Source organism: Dendrobates tinctorius, unplaced genomic scaffold (genome assembly GCF_039654945.1).
Source record: "Dendrobates tinctorius isolate UK_male_01 unplaced genomic scaffold, ASM3965494v1 ptg000084l, whole genome shotgun sequence".
Lineage (NCBI taxonomy): Eukaryota > Metazoa > Chordata > Amphibia > Anura > Dendrobatidae > Dendrobates > Dendrobates tinctorius.
The window spans coordinates 28280250-28295343 of record NW_027361752.1 but is presented as its reverse complement, the minus strand read 5'-3'; the positions used below and the strand labels follow the sequence as shown (position 1 = coordinate 28295343).

The window sequence follows — 15094 nt, the reverse complement described above, 5'->3', positions numbered from 1 at the left end:
CGTCAGGTCACCTTCCCTACAAGTGCAAGTGAGCCAAGTCTCGCTATCAATCACAACACACTGCGATGCCAAATCGGCATGAGAAAATAATTGCAGATCTGAGCTGCCCCATAGGATAACACTGGACCGAGGGCTAGGCGATGTTTTATCACATAGCACTCAGCCATGTTATACTGTAGTGTGACTACAGCCTATGATGCTGCTATTACATTGGCACACAATGCAAGGGAATTGAGACAAATTATCACTCTTAGGCCGGGGTCACACTAGAGAGGAATACGGACGAGTGAGAGGCGTTAAAAGCACGCATTACACACGGACAAATGTTTCTCTATGGGTTTGCTCCCAACAGCCGTATAATTCTCACCCGTATTCTACGGTCCGTGTAAGTCTATGGGTGCGCAAAAAAAAACGGATTACACACGGACCACACGTGTGACTTGCGAGAAATACGCAGGTCTTTTGGCTGGTGACAGAGAATGGGCCAATCCATCATCAGGAAGCTTAGACATGCAAATGAGCTCAAAAAGCGCTCCAGACATCCAGGAAGTACGCCTCCACGGAGTCTTGCAGCGTCATGGCGCCATATTTTCTCAATGTGGAGATGCTGATTGTCTTAGTGCAGGAGCAGCCAGAAATCTGGGACCAACGTGATGCCCATTATGCCAACCAGGCAAGAAAGGAGGCGTCATGGAGGCGCATATGTCGCAAGATGTTCCACGATTTTGGTGATCGGCTACGTGAGGAGCAGCAGCAACTGAGTGAATACAACCCAAAAACTGCTTAAAATTACCTCACTTCAAAAAATGCATTTAGAATCAGCCACCCCCTTCCTGTGCTTGTACTTTTTGCCTCATGAGGTGGGTAGATTTTGATGTGACCCATGGTTTTACACTGCCATAATTTGGCCCAGTCCACAAGCTCCTCATCCTCCTAGCCAACCAAGTTATTAAGTGTAGTTACTTGATACATGAACTATTGTGCCCCTGTGTATCTGGCCTGGATGCCCCAATTATATATGCCACCCTGGGTAGAAAGTACACCCCAGAAGACCACATGCCTAGGCTACTGGTAGCAAATTTGACCTATCAAATATGTGAAATTGAGAATATTTCCTGTCACATTGCAGTGGAAGATGTGATGAGACGCTGGCGAAGCATCTGCGACCAATACAGACGGGAACGTCAGCAGCGGTCCAGGAGTGGTGATGCGGGCCACATAAAGAGGAAATACATCTATTATGACCGCCTCTCCTTCCTCGCTCCTATTCTGGATCTGAGACCGTAAGTAGATACCTCACACCACATTACTCAGATACTTTACAGGGCCAAAAAAATTGATTTACTTTTGGCTCTGTTCTATTTCATAACAGAACTCAGTCCAACCTTACGGAGAGAGGAACTGGCTCAGATACTGAGCCCATCATAGATCCTGGGTCTGTAGGGGAAGAGGTGGCTGGCCCATCTTCTCCCCCTCCAAGAAGCATGGGTGAAGATTCCTCTCAGGAAAACCCAGTGCCTGCATCTCAAACCCCACCACCAGGACCACATCCACAAGCAGAACTGTCTGCTGCTGCACCATCAGCCATACAGGAGGAGCAGGGCAACATGAGCAGCAGCCCAACTGGCCAGATCCGGGGCTCCCCAAAGCCTGCTGGACCATCCCGGCGAGGAAGAAGAAGGCGCCATATCCCTGCCCAAGATACCCGTACCAATGTGGACACAGGGGTACTGAACTATCTGGCTAGAGTCAATAATGATGATGGCGAGGAGGCATATTCACGCAGCCTGGCCCTTTATCTTCGTGCCCTTTCCCATGAGGTGAGGCTCCGTAATCGAGGATGTTTTCAGATCCTGCTTGATGCCAGTACACACCCCAATACCCCATATGAGTTATTTGAATATCTGGAGAGGTGGCAGCTTTCACCCAGAAATCTAATGCGCCTTAGACACCCCACACACATGCTTGCTCAAGGAGGCTCTGAGGATCCTCAAATACGTTGGCCTACACCTCACCCCCTTCCTCCCCCTACCCAACCTTTCCAACAGCAGCCACATATGTCTGGCTCTAACCAACCTCACCAATATTGCCACTTGTTCCCACCCAGTGTTGGAGGCTGGTCCCAACCTGGTTGGGGACGACATGGCTATGTTGGTGGGTATGATACACGGGCCTACCAGACCCAACAAGAGGCCCCTCTCCAGTATCACTCTGGCCAGTACCAAGCACAATCCCAGGAGGCAGTACACTACCCACATCATGGGCAACAGTATGCCCCCACACAGGGCGATGGCCAAGTTGGGCAAAGTAGCCAGCAGCAAACATAGGCTGGTCTTCCGCCTTCTCCTCCCCCGACGTACCAAAATTTATAATATTGCCATTTTGTTATTGCCTAATGGTATTTTGTTTGTTTTATATGTCCGAAAATGTTTATTGTACCCAATTTTCACATCTGCACAAAGGCCAATTTGGCCCATTGCCACATTTCTCATATGGCAATAATATGTTCTGCTTAAAAAAAAAAAAAGGCAAAAGTGAACATTTGTCTACTACATTTTACGTCTCTGTCTCAATTAAAAAAACGGTGTCAGCATACTAACATACGCTTACCAATGCAATTAAACAGTCATAGAATCATAAGGGTTTTAAATATACAGTCATATGTAAAAGTTTGGGCACCCCTATTAATGTTAACCTTTTTTCTTTATAACAATTTTGGTTTTTGCAACAGGTATTTCAGTTTCATATATCTAATAACTGATGGACTCAGTTATATTTCTGGATTCAAATGAGGTTTATTGTACTAACAGAAAATGCGCAATCTGCATTTAAACAAAATTTGACCGGTGCAAAAGTATGGGCACCCTTATCATTTTCTTGATTTGAGCACTCCTAACTACTTTTTACTGACTTCCTGAAGCACTAAATTGGTTTTGTAACCTCATTGAGCTTTAAACTTCATAGCCAGGTGTATCAAATCATGAGAAAAGGTATTTAAAGTGGCCACTTGCAAGTAGTTCTCCTATTTGATTCTCCTATGAAGAGTGGCATCATGGGCTCCTCAAAACAACTCTCAAATGATCTGAAAACAAAGATTATTCAACATAGCTTTTCAGGGGAAGGATACAAAAAGTTGTCTCAGAGATTTAACCAGTCAGTTTCCACTGTGAGGAACATAGTAAGGAAATGGAAGAACACAGGTACAGTTCTTGTTAAGCCCAGAAGTGGCAGGCCAAGAAAAATATCAGAAAGGCAGAGAAGAAGAATGGTGAGAACAGTCAAGGACAATCCACAGACCACCTCCAAAGACCTGCAGCATCATCTAGCTGCAGATGGTGTCACTGTGCATCGGTCAACAATACAGCGCATGCATAACGCCTTTTTGTATGACCAAACAACTCAATCTTTGTTTCATCAGTTCACAGGACCTTCTTCCAAAATGTAACTGGCTTGTCCAAATGTGCTTTTGCATACCTCAGGCGACTCTGTTTGTGGCGTGCTTGCAGAAACGGCTTCTTTCGCATCACTCTCCCATACAGCTTCTCCTTGTGCAAAGTGCGCTGTATTGTTGACCGATGCACAGTGACACCATCTGCAGCAAGGTGACACTGCAGGTCTTTGGAGGTGGTCTGTGGATTGTCCTTGACTGTTCTCACCATTCTTCTTCTCTGCCTTTCTGATATTTTTCTTGGCCTGCCACTTCTGGGCTTAACAAGAACTGTACCTGTGTTCTTCCATTTCCTTACTATGTTCCTCACAGTGGAAACTGACTGGTTAAATCTCTGAGACAACTTTTTGTATCCTTCCCCTGAAAAGCTATGTTGAATAATCTTTGTTTTCAGATCATTTGAGAGTTGTTTTGAGGAGCCCATGATGCCACTCTTCATAGGAGAATCAAATAGGAGAACTACTTGCAAGTGGCCACCTTAAATACCTTTTCTCATGATTTGATACACCTGGCTATGAAGTTCAAAGCTCAATGAGGTTACAAAACCAATTTAGTGCTTCAGGAAGTCAGTAAAAAGTAGTTAGGAGTGTTCAAATCAAGAAAATGATAAGGGTGCCCATACTTTTGCACCGGTCAAATTTTGTTTAAATGCAGATTGCACATTTTCTGTTAGTACAATAAACCTCATTTGAATCCAGAAATATAACTGAGTCCATCAGTTATTAGATATATGAAACTGAAATACCTGTTGCAAAAACCAAAATTGTTATAAAGAAAAAAGGTTAACATTAAAAGGGGTGCCCAAACTTTTACATATGACTGTATATATTTAGACAGACATAAACCAAAAAATTATAACATAGACACAGCATGCTCTTGCCAAGAAGTTTCCCCCTCAGGTGACATAAAGTAATTTGTGAAAATATCATGCACTTTGAGCCCAGAGAGCGGTCTACATTGAGAGTTGATAGGTGGTCTCGCCCTACGCACATTGTCTGACCCACGCACAACACCAGCAGAGGAGGAACAATCATGTATCCTGGTGAAGTTATGAAGAACCACACAGGCTTTCACAACTTCATTAACATTTTGTTCACTCAGCTGAATGGCAGACTGGAGTACCCGCCATTTGGCACAAAGAATGCCAAAGGAACACTCCACCAGTCGCCGAGCACTTGATAGGCGCAAGTTAAAAATTCTGCGCTGATGGTCCAGGTTGCGCCGGGGATATGGCCTCATGACATTGCGCATTAACTGAAACGCCTCATCTGCCACAAGGACATAAGGGACTGATTCTTGAGTGGAGCCTTTTAGCTGGCGTGGTGGTGGTAGATCCAACTGGTTGGTGCGTAGCCGCCGACCCATAATGGAAGTATTGAAGACTCTAGAGTCTCCCGTCCTTCCATAGGCCCCAATGTCAACAATTATAAACTTGTATTGAGGGTCGGCCAGAGCCAACAATACAACAGAAAAGTATTGTTAATAATTGAAGAATTGGGAGCTAGAGTTTGGCGGCTTACGCACCCGGATATGTTTGCCATCAAGGGCCCCAATACAATTAGGAAACTGGCATTCCTCCTCCAAGTCCCTTGATATCTTCAACCAGCCTTCCATCCTGGGCTGGGGCATGACGAGTTGATGTAGTCTTGACAACATTTCACTACATGTCGACCTGACTATGCCAGAAATGGTAGATCTTTCAATGAGAAACTCATGGTGGAGGGCGGCATAAGACAGGCCAGTGGACAGGAAGCTGAAGAACAACAGAAAAGGAACATTTTAGAATGCACAAATTAACTAAAAACCAGGTACATACATACCAAACTTGTTAATAATTCAGATCTACTAGCACACATATATTTGGTCGCACAATGACTAAGTGATATTCAGTACATCTTACACATAACATTCTGGTCTGTAAGTTTAAATATATCTGGAATAAGATGAGGGCATTAAACTTAGTCCAAGAAGCAAAAAATACATACTTTGGGCAACACATCATGAACATAGAGAATGTGGTTGTGTAGTACATACCGTAATGTGAGTAGAAGTCGCTCCTCTGCAGATATAGCTTTGCGCATCCTTGTGTCCTGAAAGGTTATCCCAGGGCGCACTGTCTCCAAGAGTAGATCAAATGTTGCAAGGCTCATGCGACAGTATTGGAAGAATTTTTCCGGATGCTCCCGTAGAGAAGAATAGAGGCGGTGAAAATGACCTCTTGTGAGTTGTTGCCTCAAAAGTGGATGGACCCACATGTGTCTCCTCTTCTGCGGATCCACTATCACTGGGTATGGTTGACCAAAGCGGCGTGACAAATGCCGGTTGAAAAGAACCTGCTCAGTTGTGTTGAAACTCAGACTGTCTGCCACGTTGCACATACAACAGCAACACACCTAGTCAAGGCAAGGTCACAAATGGACAGAATGGAGGCAGCCACCTGTTCCTGAGCCAATAAATAGGGTGCAGGCTAATGATTTAAATAGTTAGCAGGCCTCAAAACCGTTAAATGTCCATTTTGCAAGCCTGCGAGAAAATCTCGCCATACGGATGCCATACGGATTACATACGGATGCTGACATAAGGAGCACTATTAGGCCGGGGTCACACTAACCGACGCAAAATACGGTCAGTATTTTACATGCGTAATACGGAAGAATGGCCCCTAAACAGTGCTCCGTATGTCATCCGTAATCAAAGTGTAGTCGCGTATTTTGCGCATGTCTGCATCCGTATGTAATCCGTATGGCATCCGCATGGCGAGATTTTCTCGCAGGCTTGCAAAATGGACATATAATGGAGCCCTATGACAGGGTTTCTAACAGAAACCAAAGAATAGATATAGACACATAGAATGCATATATATATATATATATATATGTATTCTATGTGTCTATATCTATTCATTCGTTTCTTTATTAAACCTGTCAGTGTGAGTTTACTGTATAGCGCACTGAATTGCCGGCTTTGCTAAAAGACACCTGGTGCGTATTTCCCGCAAGTCACATGTGTGGTCCGTGTGTAATCCGTATTTTTTGCGCACCCATAGACTTGCATTGGCGTACTACGGCCGTAGTACGCTGACAATCGCAGCATGCTGCGATTGGCACGGAGCGTAGAATACGGATGAGAAATATACGGCTGGTGCGAGGGACCCCATAGAGAATCATTGGTCCGTGTCTAATGCGTGCTTTTAGCGCCTCTCACTCGGCCGTATTCCTCGCCAGTGTGACCCCGGCCTTTCATCCGTATTACGCATGTAAACTACGGACCGTATTTTGCATCAGTTAGTGTGACCCCGGCCTTAGATCACAACAAGCAAGACGCAAAAAGTCCAGTTGGATTTTTTTCGACTTGCTTTTTCTGGTTGCTCTATTATAGGGGTCACAATGGGACCACATTCAACTTCTTTCTGCAGTAATGTAGCAGCGGAATAGACATTTGCTGCACAGCTTGTGTCACTGCTAAAGTCATCGTATGGCCCCAGCTTTACCATTTCAGAGTGGCCTTCTGCACATGCTATGAGAAGGAGCCCAAAACAGTAGAAAAAGCTATATATAGACATGTGTTTATATCCCCCAGTCAGCACGTATAGAAAATAATATTATATATATTTGTCAGTTTTACACATAAGAGGACGTATAACCTAAAACAAGATAAATAATAAAATTATATATATATATATATATATTACAGATATGACAAACCTTGAAAAAGATAGATGGCAGACCATCTGGATAATTACAAGAAAAAGACTTCTGGGAATGGGGGAGATAAGTAAAGGCAGGCTCAGTAATAAAAATAAAGTAAAATTAATAAAATAAAAATGTCAAATACATCATTAAAATAGCCTTTATTAATAATGGAATAAAATGGAACAACATCAGAAAAAATACATATGTGCAAAAATAAAATACAATATAAAGGCACACAAAACACTAATATAGAAAATATAAAATGAAGCACCACCACTACATGGCCAGATAGCCCTATATAAAATAGTTTAAAGTCATGGTGGCACATGTACCATATGAAGTATAATATATAAGGCATATAATTCAGACAAGTTAGATAGCAAAAAATGGCCAAATAAATAATTTAATAGATTAATAATAAGAAATCCATGTAGATAGCATATAATTAGTGCCAAAACAAAAATGCAGCAGAGGATAAGTGGTCCAGACCTAAATTAATGAACTACCCACTAGTACTGAAATAGTGCTAAAAAAAGGCATAAACACCTGGATGCCGTGAATGACAAAAGTGGTGTGCCACAAACACGCCCCGACGCACGTTTCGGAAATATGTATCCTTCGTCCTAGCAAAACTGCTAGGATAAAAAAAGAAATGTGCATATATCTTTTAAGACGTCGTCAGGTAAAGTGGCTGACAAAGTGCATGTGTCACCGAGGTGGCTGGCCTTGGTGATGTAAATCCTGGGAATTCTGTATGAGCCTTAGGAGTGACCAGAGAGCCTGGATGGGAAAGGTTGCTCCCATACTCCAGCTCTGGCCTAATAAAAAGCAGCTGAGACAGCTCAGGGGTTCTGTGATGGAAGTGAACAATTGTGTTCTGATTGAGCTCCTACTGCATGTGGCACCGAGATGGATGAGACTGTTTCATTTGCTTTGTTTTGCCTTGCATGAAGAAAGGACTGTTTATACTGTATCCCATTGTGCTAAAAAAAGCAATTTAATTTGAAGTGCAGAAAAGCAAAATAAATATTACATTGCTTTTGCACCAAGACCTTTACCTCTGCTGATGTCAGTGCCTACTATGAACTGAACCCCCAAATCTTGCCGGGTCTTCAATCACAGGCTGCTGGTCTTATTCTCACCATGGGTCCCATTGGGTCTTCAACTCCTTCAGCACCCACTAGGGCATAATAGTCTTTACGATCTCATGATGTTGCATGAGGCGGTGACGTGCATCAGGTTGCAACATCAAAATGGTGCAAAGCTTAGTGTTGAGCTGAGGTGCCGAAGACCCAAAGGGACCTGTGGCATGGAGAAGACAGAGGGCCAGTAAATAAAGACCGAACCAGAATCACCACACACGGAGTTGCACGGAGAAAGAGAGCGCCAAAGAGAAAAGTGGCATTTTTTTTTAAATTTTTTTCATCCTACTTTGTTATATGAAGCATCATAATCCACATTTTAATGGCATCACAGAAACTTGATCCAAATACAATTTCCTGGCTAAATTCTGCCAAAATAAAATTTCAGCAGCAGATACTGTTTTCACTAGTAGCCACAAATAGATTCATATAATATATTATCTTGCGGCAGAGTATTACAGAATCTTTTTATTTTTTTAAAAGCTTGCCATCTTATGCAAAGCATATCGATACCTGTTGCATTAAGGGGAAAGGTAAGCAAGGACACATCTGCAGAGAGGACAATCCATCCCCTGTGACATTGATACGCCCTAATAAGACACATGGAATGAGATGCCTGTGTATAACTTCAAAATGAATGTGAGCTTAATAAAATCCAGTGTTTTCTCTGCTAATACAGTTTTAAATATATTAACATAAATACAAAAACAGAGCATCAAATCGCATGTATTGCGTGTGTATGCAAAATGCTATTATTTAGCTATATATATATGTATATATATAAATCGTGAAGAGTGAAACTCCCTTTAGTGGAGAGTGCAAGCAACCAGAATTCTATCATTTAAAGGGATTTAAAGGGGTGATCCAGAACTTTGCTTATTTTTTTGCCATAGCAGGTAATGGAAAGGCAAAAGAGGTGATGTCGGCACACCATGTGTAGAAGCACTTTGTCTGGCAATGGATCCTCGCACAGAGCCGCCCTGGTCCAGGGCGTGGGTCACAAATAGAAAAAAAAGTTTTCTCCAGCAATGGGCTTATGAATAAAGCTTAACATTTACTGTATTGCCATTATAAAAGCAAGACAATGGCAACCATGGATATCCTGGAGGCAAAACTGACGCGTTTCGACAGCTAAGTCTTAGTCATGACTAAAGGCCCCTTTACATTTAGCGATGCACCAGCGTTCCCGACCACGATACGACCTTGTCAGGATCACTGGTGCATCACTAAATGGTCGCTAGTGAGCTGCCAAACAGGCAGATCTCACAGCGACGCAGCAGCGGTCGTTACTTACCTTTCAGACGCGGCGATCCTGACGTCCTCCCGCCCGCGTCCACGCGTCGCTTGTCGGCGCCAGCAGGAAGCGCCCGATGAGAAATGGAGCTGCACAATCTCACGCCATCAGCGACAGACAGCGGTGGAGCCGGTCGGAGGTAAGTATCACACATAGCAATATCGCTAGCAATATCGCTGCTGCGTCACAAAACCAGTGATGCTTTACCGATATTGCTAGCGATATCACTATGTGTTAAAGCCCCCTTAAGACTTAGCTGTCGAAACGTGTCAGTTTTGCCTCCAAGTTATCCGTGGTTGCCATTGTCTTGCTTTTATTATGACAATTCAATAAACGTTTAGCTTTGTTCATAAGTCCGTTGCTGGAGAAAACTTTCTTTTTCTATTTTTTTGCTATGGGTCTAATAACCTCCCGGCACTTACGGTAGTTGTCAACTCCAGATCCAGCCGGCGATTCTGCAGCTTCCGGCGATGTCACGTTGACAGAACAGCTACTCTTTTCTGCAATGCTCTGTTGACAGGGTGTCATGATGATAGACAGGCTGTCTTACTGCAGGACGCCGGCTGTCAACCAGCATGCCGCTGACAGTGATGTTCCATTGACAGATGATACCGGAAGAGGAAAAACTGCTCTGTTGATGGAGCCACAGAATCGCCAGCAGGAGCGGCAACTATCTGCCTGTAAGTTCTCAGCTCCATAGCAAAATATTATAACCCTTTATCTTTACACCTTTGCAGGGGAAATGAAGATCTGTATCAGAAAAACTAAGCTGTGACCAGAAAAATAAGAAATGAATTCCCACAGGGTGCTAAGTATATTAATTGGAACACACGGGTGAACATTCACTGATAGGTGCTATATGCAATGCTAGAAATCAGTAGGAATACTAATATATGATCCCCTACTCAACAACATTAAATCCCAAATATACATGGAAGTCAGCATAAAACTATATTTACAGTATAAACTTCCGATTTTTCTTTGCTGTTGCAAACTGCAATGTCTTTTGTAATTCTTCCCTTACAGCATCCGTAACACAGAATAATCCGCCAATTCTCTCGCTAAGGTTATAAAATCAGAAGTCCTCAGTGATTTTTATTGTATTATCTAAAATGACATTTTATGTGCCATAAGTGCTGGAAGCAATAGTACATTTCTCAAAAAAGCACTTCAGAAAAAAAAAAAAAAGAATCACCGTCAAAATGTTATTTTCTTGCAATACTTCTGTGCATATATTTAACTCCCAGGATAAGATGCATTGTGCATAAATAGATCATATGAATAAAGCATAAGAAATGTGTATTTTCTTTTCCATGTTAAACCTATAAGTATTGATCACTCTACATAGAGATGAAATAAAAGTCAAAACTTTAAAGAGGACTTTTCATCAGTGTAAGGCCGGAGTCACACTACAGCGAGAAACGGCCGAGTCTCGCAGGTGAAAACCAAGCTCTGGCACCGGCACTCCGGAACGGAGCGTGCAGCTCCAAGTTTTGCTGTGCGGCTGCACACTCCGCTCCGGAGTGCCGGTGCCAGAGCTTGGTTTTAACCTGCGAGACTCGGCCGTATCTCACTGTGTGTGATCCCGGCCTAAGCATTTTAAACTGACCACATTATGGAATAATTGTGGTTGCAGAGCTGAGTAAAACATAGTTTTCATTTTTCAGGGCAGAGCAGTGCGCCTGAGCAGGAGATGACAGGCAGCAAAGAAGAGGACGTCACTGTTAGAAGATGGGAGGCGCCGGACCCGGACCGCGACACCCATCGGACCAAAACCGGACCCGGACCGCTCCTGGGTGAGTATAATCTAACGTGTTTTTCTTCTCTTTCAGGTTACATCGGGGGCTTATCTACAGCATTACAGAATGCTGTAGATAAGCCCCTGATGGCAGTGCCGGGAGCTGATACTCGAAAAATTGGGTGACAGATTCCCTTTAATAAAATTTCACACTGTCCACGCAGGCCAAAAGTATTACAGAAAAAAAGTTTAGTTGCTCTTTAAAGGGTTCTTTTCAGCATAGTTTGGAAGAGTTAGGACCCCCAGGAATCATGGGAATGAGTGACTGGAACCCATGAACCTGGTTGTGCAGAGTTCTGTCTTGAATGAAGTGAAAGCGCCCAAACTTCAATGCAATCATTGTCCACGAGCCCTCCCAAACTAGCTTCTCCAATAGTCACCAAGACAATGAATGGAGAGGAGGTCCAGCCTTAACACCTCAGTTTAGTTCGAAGAGTGACCATGAAAAGTCAGATTCTGAGGTTCCAGATCCCATTCTCAAGATTGATGGGGACTAAACGGTCCAGCAGTGGCCTCCAAACAATCAGTAAGTTACCCACTCTCCAGTACAAAGGGGTTAGCTTACCATCTTGGGAATGGTCCTGTAAGTGGTGAAAAATAAGAGTAATGATAATAAAGAGAGGCCAGGTCTGACTATGGAAGAAGGTTTTTACTTGAAGGCTGGGTTTTGTGCTGGAAACAATTACCATAATATTAGACTTTCTGGATGTGTATTCTATTGTGTGGATAGATTTTGTCTTGCGCCCTTTGAATTTATCACAATACTTTAATGTGTGTCATTTGTCATTCTAGAAACAATTGATTTTTGCAAACCTTTGAGCTTTCACAGAAAAGTGTCATTAGTACATAACAGACTTACCAAACACCTGTAGGAATGACTGCTTTTCCGTAAACCCCGCTTTGTTGGTTGCTCTGCAGGTATAGGATCCGGCATCACCGTTAATGATATTTTTAATTGTTAACTCTGTGTTGTCTTCTCGTAATGAATACTTGTCATTTTCATCAATCATTTTTCCATTCCTGCAAAGAAAGCCATCAATAAGCAATCACAAAGCAAACGGAACTTTCTATAGAATAGGAAAGAAGGATCTGACATGCAAACATTTCTTCCCGTCAATGGTAAGCCGGTATCTGCACAGAAAAAATGTCAGATTTTTTATAATATTTGCATACACAGCAGGAATTAGCCAATGACAAGTCCTCAGCTGACAAGGGAGCCACAGGCGCACATGGATCACAATTTCTTGACGCAGAACCTTTTACTTTGTGGCTTAAATTGAACTGCTATCTATCTATCTATCTATCATTTATCTATCTATCTATCCCATATCTATCTATCTGTCTATCTATCTATCTATCTATCTCTCTATCTCTCTATCTATCTATCATTTATCTATCTATCTATCTATCTGTCTATCATTTATCTATCTATCATCTATCTATTATCTATCTATCTATCTACTTATTCATTCAATCGTTAGAAATAATTATTTTCTGCCATATAAACAAAAATGAATGAGGCTCCATACTCCATGACTATCAAGGCCAAGCAAGTTTTTTAAAGGTTACTGTCATTTATCCATGGCCATAGCTGAAAGTCCATTTATCAATTAGGCAAACTAGAATTTGTTTCTGCTGCACTGGTAATCCCACCCAATCTATTTTCTGTCTGTCTTTTTCTTTCTAGGTGAGCAATAGATATGGACATTCAAACACAGAAGTTGTAAAAAAAAGACTTTAAAAGAAGAAGAAACTTAGCAATAAATAAAAATATATTTTTTTTCTCCACCTGTGAGCCACTTTTTCCTCTTCCTCCTGACTCCTAAACTGATTTTTAGTACGATATACAACTAAAATCTGCCCAGCTCAAGACATGATGGACTGTGGGTCACTGAGCAATCACCTGAGATTGATGGGAGGAGAAGGGAAGAGCAGAGAGAAAGAGAGGAAGGAACACACCGATGGCACTGCAGTTTTCTAGTTTTCTAGATACTTTGCTAAGTATTGCATTATGATATTCTCCACTTTGCTGCTGTTTCTATACAGTGGGGAAAAAAAGTATTTAGTCAGTCAGCAATAGTGCAAGTTCCACCACTTAAAAAGATGAGAGGCATCTGTAATTTACATCATAGGTAGACCTCAACTATGGGAGACAAACTGAGAAAAAAAAATCCAGAAAATCACATTTTCTGTTTTTTTTTTCATTTTATTTGCATATTATGGTGGAAAATAAGTATTTGGTCAGAAACAAAATTTCATCTCAATACTTTGTGTTATATCCTTTGTTGGCAATGACAGAGGTCAAACGTTTTCTGTAAGTCTTCACAAGGTTGCCACACACTGTTGTTGGTATGTTGGCCCATTCCTCCATGCAGATCTCCTCTAGAGCAGTGATGTTTTTGGCTTTTCGCTTGGCAACACGGACTTTCAACTCCCTCCAAAGGTTTTCTATAGGGTTGAGATCTGGAGACTGGCTAGGCCACTCCAGGACCTTGAAATGCTTCTTACGAAGCCATTCCTTCGTTGCCCTGGCAGTGTGCTTTGGATCATTGTCATGTTGAAAGACCCAGCCACATTTCATCTTCAATGCCCATGCTGATGGAAGGAGGTTTGCACTCAAAATCTCACGATACATGGCCCCATTCATTCTTTCATGTACCCGGATCAGTCGTCCTGGCCCCTTTGCAGAGAAACAGCCCCAAAGCATGATGTTTCCACCACCATGCTTTACAGTAGGTATGGTGTTTGATGGTATTCTTTTTCCTCCAAACACGACAAGTTGTGTTTCTACCAAACAGTTCCAGTTTGGTTTCATCAGACCATAGGACATTCTCCCAAAACTCCTCTGGATCATCCAAATGCTCTCTAGCAAACTTCAGATGGGCCCGGACATGTACAGGCTTAAGCAGTGGGACACGTCTGGCACTGCAGGATCTGAGTCCATGGTGGCGTAGTGTGTTACTTATGGTAGGCCTTGTTACATTGGTCCCAACTCTCTGCAGTTTATTCACTAGGTCCCCCCGCGTGGTTCTGGGATTTTTGCTCACCGTTCTTGTGATCATTCTGACCCCACGGGGTGGGATTTTGCGTGGAGCACCAGATCGAGGGAGATTATCAGTGGTCTTGTATGTCTTCCATTTTCTAATTATTGCTCCCACAGTTGATTTCTTCACTCCAAGCTGGTTGGCTATTGCAGATTCAGTCTTCCCAGCCTGGTGCAGGGCTACAATTTTGTTTCTGGTGTCCTTTGACAGCTCTTTGGTCTTCACCATAGTGGAGTTTGGAGTCAGACTGTTTGAGGGTGTGCACAGGTGTCTTTTTATACTGATAACAAGTTTAAACAGGTGCCATTACTACAGGTAATGAGTAGAGGAAAGAGGAGACTCTTAAAGAAGAAGTTACAGGTCTGTGAGAGCCAGAAATCTTGATTGCTTGTTTCTGACCAAATACTTATTTTCCACCATAATATGCAAATAAAATGAAAAAAAAACAGACAATGTGATTTTCTGGATTTTTTTTTCTCAGTTTGTCTCCCATAGTTGAGGTCTACCTATGATGTAAATTACAGACGCCTCTTATCTTTTTAAGTGGTGGAACTTGCACTATTGCTGACTGACTAAATACTTTTTTTCCCCACTGTATATGTGCTATATAGATATAAGAGAGCAGGAATCCTTCGTCTCTGTGTGTACTGCCTATGGAGACATTTTAGCAGCTAGT

At 42.5% G+C, this 15094-nt stretch overlaps 1 protein-coding gene across 7 annotated transcripts in view; it reads right to left on the bottom strand.

Annotated features, from left to right (window-relative positions):
• NCAM2 (neural cell adhesion molecule 2) overlaps positions 1–15094 on the bottom strand; it is a 588464-nt gene that overhangs the window by 200194 nt on the left and 373176 nt on the right. For all 7 annotated transcript variants that reach the window (XR_012233936.1, XM_073584499.1, XM_073584500.1 and 4 more), the window contains one exon: positions 12234–12394. Coding sequence is in view for 6 of the 7 variants with exons in the window: in XM_073584499.1 (XP_073440600.1) it covers positions 12234–12394 (161 nt within the window). In the remaining variant the exon portion in view is untranslated. The remainder of the gene's footprint in view (positions 1–12233; positions 12395–15094) is intronic.